The sequence below is a fragment of the Brienomyrus brachyistius genome, chromosome 1 (genome assembly GCF_023856365.1).
Source record: "Brienomyrus brachyistius isolate T26 chromosome 1, BBRACH_0.4, whole genome shotgun sequence".
Lineage (NCBI taxonomy): Eukaryota > Metazoa > Chordata > Actinopteri > Osteoglossiformes > Mormyridae > Brienomyrus > Brienomyrus brachyistius.
Genome location: NC_064533.1, coordinates 4307900 through 4315639, shown reverse-complemented (window position 1 = coordinate 4315639; position 7740 = coordinate 4307900). Strand labels below are relative to the sequence as shown.

General features: G+C 47.6%; 1 protein-coding gene across 1 annotated transcript; it reads left to right on the top strand.

Moving 5' to 3' along the window:
* Positions 1-1811: 1811 nt before the first annotated feature.
* On the top strand, positions 1812-7540 carry LOC125746602 (protein mono-ADP-ribosyltransferase PARP12-like). Its single transcript, XM_049020773.1, has 8 exons — positions 1812-2467; positions 3347-3482; positions 4794-5055; positions 5139-5237; positions 5326-5452; positions 5541-5709; positions 5791-5911; positions 6667-7540. The coding sequence occupies exons 1-8, from the start codon at positions 2121-2123 to the stop codon at positions 6765-6767; spliced, it is 1362 nt and encodes a 453-aa protein (XP_048876730.1). The 5' UTR covers positions 1812-2120; the 3' UTR covers positions 6768-7540.
* The last annotated feature ends 200 nt before the right edge of the window (positions 7541-7740 follow it).

Here is a 7740-nt window from a genome sequence, read left to right as displayed (position 1 = left end):
GATGCCAGTAACGAGGGGTTACAGGGGTTACTCCTCTGCACAGGAGGGGTTCCAGGGGGAGAGGCTGGTGGTGCACTCCCTCTGGAGGCTTAACCACCCTGAGAGAAATCACTGCAGGACCTGGCACGAACTCCTAGCAATTATCCAAGCCTGTTGCCAGTTCCACACGTACCCCTGTGGACAGCACTTCCTGCTGCACACTCATCATGTCTCTCTCAACTGATTGCTCAACTTCTACAACCGTAAGGGACAGCTGGTGCTCTGGCTGAAGGTCCTCCAAGGGTATAACTTCGAGGTCCTGTACTGGTCGGTCAGGCTCCAAGGCAATACAGATGCTCTTTGTCATTGCTGAGAAATGGATGACTGATGTGACTGGTGTGCAGCCAGAGGTGCGTTGTGGCAGTGGCAGTACAGCAGGACACCGGCAGTGAGGAACTACAGACCATCAGTTGTGCATGGCTCAACTGCAGCCAGTGCACAGAACTGTTTGCGCACTGCGCTCACTGCACAGATCACCACCAGCAGGACTGGGACCACCACCTACCCTTGGTCCTGTGGGGATACTAAGCGGCGGTACAGGAGAGCATGTCAGCTGCACTGATGTTCAAGCGGGAACTTCCCACGCCAGTGACCTGCAGCATTCAGGCCACCCTTAGAGCTGGAGGTACTGAAGGATCCAGCTGTGGAGTACCTGCGATGCTTCCATGAGTATCCGAGGGACATGCGCTAGCTGATCCGGCAACACCAAGGTGCATCGACCGCCTGGCAGAAGCATCCTATGATGCACAAACACTGTGGGCAGTACTTCAGCATCAGGGATCCAAGTTTGAGTGTCCTGCTCCATCTATAGGGAAGGGGCGGTCACCCAAGCTGGACAGTAGCTGGAGACGACTGGGGGAGAACCTCAAGCACCTCTTTGATGTCGTCTATTGCTGGCAGCTGCCCAAGCGACCAACGACTGTGGCCCAACACATGGATTGTCTGGTCCCACATCACCGCTTTGCCAGACCGGACACTATGAAATGGAGGTAGGTACCAGACCCCAGAGACCATAGCACAGCGGACATGGCAACAGCACCAGCTTCTACTGTGTTCGTGGCACTTTGTGGTGGACTTGGGGGTTGCCCGGGATAGCTGACCTCTTACGAGGGGGCAATGTAATGTCGGTCGGGCGGCTGGACCGATTATGCGCTGTAAAAGCATGCCTTGTAAATAGTGTAAATGAATTTGTGTTTTCGTGTATTTATGCTGTAAATAGTAACTGTCTCAACTGTGCTACATTGAAATGTGCATGGTTTTGGTATAGTACCTTCCTGACTAGCGCTGACGCAGACTGTAGTTAGTTTAGATTAATTCTCCATTATAAATCGAGCGATTGTCTCTATTTTAAAAATGTTCCGTACACTCGCTACAATACAAATAAACTGACGCATCTAAAAATATCTCAAAGGAGGTGTATCACTTGCCAGAACACATCAAGACATTTTCGTAATTACTATCCTAATGACGTACGTGTAAGATATAAAGAAATGAAAGCATCAACAGACTTCATACTTTCGGATTGTATTGTCGAGGCTCTGTTTGCTTTGACGTCAACAGGAATGGCCGCGTCACCTGCATACCGGGAGACGAGCCCTACACAACGGGTATCGATTACACATATTACCGACAAACTGTACTCCACAAAACACAAATGAATAACAGTTAAAAATATAAAGCGATAAGTGCTGTGAAAAGCTGCACATCTATAAACTTTATTAATATCTTCAGTAAATAATAAAGGAGTAGTAAAACTGGTGTAGTAAACGCTTGCATTTTAGTGCCAGTTAAACACTACGCATTATTGGTGCGGTATTACGGTAAGACTCGAAGGGGAATGTGCCCCGCTTTCTGGCTTATGGTGAATGGGGCGGTGGCTTTCCTGAGAGCATCGTCATTCAGCCCGATCCTCAAGCCTGCGCAGAGAGAGAAAGAAAGAAAGACGGGGAGGGGTGAGGGAGAGACTGGGAGAGAAGGAGGAAAGGAAAGAAAGCCAGAGAGATTCCCATTGGTATCGCATAGAGGCTCCGGTCCGTTCCTGCGCGCTGCCGACAGCCACCGCTGTCCGATCTTCCTGCAAAATGTCCTACGCCAGTTATGCCAGAGTGATCCACTACGCCACCAGCATCCTGTGTTGCAACAAGGGCTCCATGGACCTGGTGGAGCTCTACAGGAAAGTTTTCCGGCGTTTCGATATCACGGAGAACGACTTTTGGTATATAGTAAGAAAATGTCCGCGCTTCGCCGTGGTGAGGAGCGCCGGCGCCTCCGAGCGGGGGCCGGAGGATTGGGGATCCGACTGCACGGTGGTCGCCAAGACGTCCCTGCGGATCTGCAAGAACTATACTAAATACGAGTGCGGTGACTGCCAGGAGCTGCACCTCTGCAAATATTTCGTGTACGGAAACTGCAGATACGGCAAAGGACGGTGAGGAACGGAGCGGAAAGGGGGCAGACGCGCGAGCGCAGCACTCCCCCCCCACCCCCGCGAGGCACGCCATTTGTGAAGCTAATCCGTTAGCATAGTAGTCACCTTTTCAAGCCCCGAAACCACAGTTTCTCCACGTAAATGTTATTACCTTGTCGCATTTATTAAGGTGTTTGTTTGCAGAAACAACTTCTGTCATTGCAGCGTCATGCTAACGCCGAATGGACGGATCGGCCTTGCAACAAAATAACTGTTTGGCACGTTTGTTCAATTTATTGTTGGGTTTTATTGTTATTTAAATATTTATATAAATATCTTACGCGTCGTTTAAGAACGAGGGACAGTAACATTACTGTTAGTTCCTTCTTGTCTTCATTGCAGCGAATCACCGAAAACCAATAGAGACGTGCGGTGTTTCAGTTTCAGCTCCTGTAAATGGACAGTAAAGTCTATTCAGGCCGTTATCACTTCTAGAGTGGGCTACTTCCGCAATGAAAGTTATTAATCTCGTTTCTGCATTATTAAGCAAATATATCCGCCTTGGAAAATGTCCTGTAGCCATTTGGAACGACACAAATAAAAGGGCATACGTGATTCATGTTTAGTCATCTAAAATCTAATTATTGCATAGTGCATGCTAAATCGTGCCTCTGCGTGAAGTAAACTGTGGTCTGCCATTGAGTGCTATCCTGCTTTTTGATGGCTGTCCCTTGTTCCTATTTGGCTGCAGTTTCTGCTGATGTGGAGAATCCCGGGTTTATACATCCCCATTCATTTTAACCACATCTCCTTAACACTTCATCTAATAGCGCTGCCTGCTCACTGAAGGTCCACATCCCGCCTTATTATTCTTAAAGCTCCGGCCTCCTCCTCCCTTAGGAAGCAGTGTAAGTTCTCGCACGACGTCCGATCCGAGCACAACTATCCTCTCCTGAGAGAGTGCACCCTCCACGAGCTGCACGAAGAGGACCTCTTCCTACTTCTGCTTCAAAATGATCCCACTCTCCTCCCCGAGGTGAGAGCGCCCCTCCCAGAGCGCACATACAGGCTACGTCACTTCAGTGCTCGGGGCTTGCTGACGTCATTGCAATAAGTGGGGAAAATGCACATTTTTAACTATATAATACTATTAGATTTTTAAAAATTAGTCTAATTAGATAATTATGCAGTTGATATATGTTTCTTACTTGTCAAAAGCATTGTGTTGTGCCTGTTATTGGAATAAGTATCTAAACTTGTCTCTAATTTGCAAACCTTCCAATTTGACAGCCATTCCTACCCTGAGACACTACCGGCATCTAAGTGTGTTCCATGTACTTTCAAAGGTCCACCAGTCGCCAGTCGTGTGCCGGATCTGGTCATAGTAGTGATGCGTGTGATTGAGGTTCCTCCTCCTGCCATCAACTGTACACAAAAGGCTTTTCTTATTTTTATTTTTTGTTATTTTTGTTTTTTTTTTTTTAAAAAAAAAAAGCTGAAATGCATGTTAACCAAGAGTAACTTGACCCGGAGATTCGTTTTTCGGGAATAAGGGACAATTGCTTAGCAGATAGCAGATGATCGCGTCACCCACGTGTGTCGGAGTAGTAATGTTAAGGAGCAAGTTACAGATTGGCTCGGAACGCCTCACAGACGCAGCAGTTGACTGTAATCACCTCAAAAGCAGGGACTAACTTCTGGCAGTTTGGTGCAGTAAAAAAAAAAGAAAACTAAACAAAAAGAAAACAAAACGAAACCAACAAGAAGCCGCAGTAAATATTTTAAACGTTCGCTTGCACTAATATTTCTTAAATAGTAGCTGTCATTCAAGTGAATCTATCCCCCATAAATACAAGAACGAAGTAAACTTAAAAAATACAAAAGGAAAAAAAAAAAAGAATTCCAGTGAAGACAAATAATCTTTTTTCTGGCCTGCAGTATGGATGAAGAATTCCCCAAGCTGGATTCGGTACCTGCCCGTAATTGAAGGATGTTTCCCGTGTAAGAAAAAGTGTGTTGGGAATGTCGTGCCCGGACCTGAGTGCAAAGCAAAAATAATAATAAAAAAAGAATAAAAAAAGAAAAGGAAAAAAAAAAACAAGAACAAACATTCAGTGGTCCTGTTGGTGAAAGTGTTTGTGACCAGGATGTCCTAAGATGCGAGGTAATGTAAAAATGACTTGGTGTGCGCCTTGTGGACACTAAACCACTGCTGGCGTCATTTATAAACTGCTCTTCTGTGTGTTCACGCAGAGCTCCGCCTCTTAAAGGCACGCAGTCACACGTTTGCGCCCGTTTGCCAGTTTGACGGCACCCCGCTTTGCTCTCTCTCTCCCCCTCGCCGCAGGTATGCTCCCATTACAACAAGGGCTCGGGTCCTTACGGGGCCTGCACCTTTAAGGCCACCTGCACCAAGCTGCATATCTGTCAGCACTTCATCCAGGACGACTGCAGGTTCGGCCATCGCTGCAAGCGGCTGCATGCGGTCGACGAGTACGGCCGGCGCATGCTGGAGGAGCGTGGCCTCAGTGGCGAGATCATCCACGACTTGCCGTTCATTTACAAGAACGTCTACCGGCTCAGCCTGAACACGCCGTACCCCGAGCGAGGTCTGTAGGGGGCACCCAAGTGCAGCAAAAAAATTATTAAAAAGTGGGTCGTGCACATGAGTCAATTCGTATGTCCTTTCTAGAGGGCATGGCGATCGAACCCATGGTCAGGCCGGCCCCTCAGAGCGAGGAGAGGTCCGAGATTTGCCTCCATTTCTTACGGAGGAACTGCCGCTTTCAAGGTGAGGTCCTCCTCCACTGCTTCCTTCTCAAAGACAGCATTTACATTATGTTAATTAATCTCACTTATGACATTGTAACGACCCCCAGATCAGTGCATTCGCATCCATTTTAACCTCCCCTACAAGTGGGAGGTGTTTGACGGGGAGTGCTGGAGAGACCTGAGGCACATGGAGGAGATTGAGAGGGCGTACTGTGACCCCCGGAACACACACAGGTGTGTCCTCCTTCCTGTCTCACACCACAATCGTGCCCATTCAGGGGGATTCCGGGGTCTCTGTGTGGACATCTCTTGTTCTCTGTAGCCCAGGGTCCCGGCCTGTGGACTTCCTTACCATGACCCGGGATTCTGACCCGGTCCGCCGTCTGTCCACGGCCTCTTCAGTCAACAAGCCGCCACACTACATACTGACGACCCAGTGGCTCTGGTACTACAAAGGCGACCACGAGAACTGGATCGAATATGGAAAAGCCGTGAGTTTCAGGACGCTGCCGTCTGACCATCGTTCCGGCTGTTTCGAACCGGGAACGTGACCTGGACCCTTTGTCTCTCAGGACGACAAGCAGCGCGTGACCTCGCTGACCTCCAGAGACCTGGAGGTGGCTTATCTGACCGACAGCAACGCCGAAATTACCGTGATGAAAGGCCACCGGCAATACTACCTGAGTTTCCAAGGTAACCCTCAAAGCCACGACCGGATGATGAAATAGCATACCGCAATCTCATATCTTGTATTCTGCACTTCCTGCTGTCGATGCGAGCATACAATATGCTCTTTCAATTAAATGAAAATGAAATTAAGTAACATTTTTAGTTGGTAATGATGCTTGTATATCTTCTGCAATGCAGCTTACAAGACAAATACAAGTTTTCTTGGTTATTTCAGTCGGCTCACCTTAACATATATGCTGTCGTATACCTGTGTTTACACATTACTGGTGTGGCATGATGAATACTCAAAGAACTAACGGCAAAAAAATACTTACACTCTACCCTCATTTAGCTACCTCATTTAGAGACCATTTGCAAATGCAACGGTAAAAAGAGTTCTGACTAATGCGCTCGTTTAGGACCGAATTTCGTACGACCGAGGACAGTGCACACTGGCGTGAGAGTGATGCTGGCGTAACGGTACGAAAACTTCATCTGAATGGACCAGCAGTAGCACAGTGACGCCTAGTCTACTGCGATGTTCACTTAGCGACCTGGGTAGTTGGAACGGAACTCGGCCACCACACGAGAAGAGGGTGTACTTCAGAATACCTTCAGCCCCTTGGTCCTCTCCAAAGCTGCCACTTTTGAGCAAATGCTTTTCATCAGGTCCCCATTGATCTTAGACAGGGAACCCTAGAGAGTCGCGGTAGTACGGTTTGGACTGAGATGGTGCTTAAGGAGCTGCAGGTCTGACTGTTCCCCTACCGCCATTGTAGACATGTACCAGAGGAACCCCAAGCACAACACCAAGCGGAAGGTGAGAAGACGGCCCCGATTCGTGTCCATCACCGAGGTGGAAGAGAAGATTGCACGATAGAACCGTTGAGCTAAAGCTACACTCTTGGGTCAAGTGACTTTCTGACTTTATGGCAGTCCACTGCCAACCCTACCCCCCCACCCCCACCGGCCTAGAGGCAGGCTCTGAAACCATAATGCACGTTCCACAGCGTCACCAGGGGAACCAAGCAAGCCGCTTGGTTCTGATGGGTCTGACATTTTTGCGGAGGAAGCCTCACATACTGCAAAGCACACAGCTAACTGGGGGGAGATCCGCCTCGTTTGTTTTGTTTATCATGAGTTTATGGGTCTTTTTTTAAAAATTTTTAACATTTTTAGCAAACATGAAAATCAGACTTACAGGTGTCCTGCATCTCAACCACCAGTATAATTTATTCATGTGAACATCCTGTTGTGGTGGCTTAATATTTACTGCACACACAAACCATTACTGCAAATCATAGCCAGAGAAAAGTTTAGAAGCGTCAGTGTAGCCTTAGAAGAATATTAAAATGTACTTGAAGTAGATGCTGAAGTTAGTTATTAGAATTAGGGTGTCACTGTTGCGGAACTGAGCCTGTTGCCTACATGGATTGTGATTTACGTTTGTTCAGCCCTACATTTAGCCCCTATTACTTGTTGGATTTCCAAGTATAACCGTGGCACCATAACGGGGTTGTAATTCCATTAAAATGTACACATTAACCAGAAGTACGTGTGGTAAACGACTGGCTGCAAAAAAAAACAAAGAACATGAACTAGGTCGCAGACTGTTAAAAGTGACGTTTATGATTAAACGTTTTAACAAATGCATTTTTTCTCTCTGCTTGATGATATATTTGATTTTCTATGATTTCTCCATGGCGCTTTTAGTATTCATAACGTGTTCGCACAGGGCCGTCGGAATAGCAGGATAGAGTACGCTTTGGTATGGGGACAGATCATGCTGTAAAGCGATTATCGCCGCTCCCGTCTGCACTGCCTGTGCGCGTTCTGCCCCGCGCGCTTACCGG

Excerpts from the sequence above, each read along its gene's own strand:
- LOC125746602 (XM_049020773.1), top strand. The coding sequence starts at position 2,121 with ATGTCCTACGCCAGTTATGCCAGAGTGATCCACTACGCCACCAGCATC. Across the intron at positions 5,453-5,540 it reads GACCCCCGGAACACACACAG|CCCAGGGTCCCGGCCTGTGG; the intron begins GTGTGTCCTCCT and ends TGTTCTCTGTAG. Across the intron at positions 5,710-5,790 it reads GGATCGAATATGGAAAAGCC|GACGACAAGCAGCGCGTGAC; the intron begins GTGAGTTTCAGG and ends TTTGTCTCTCAG.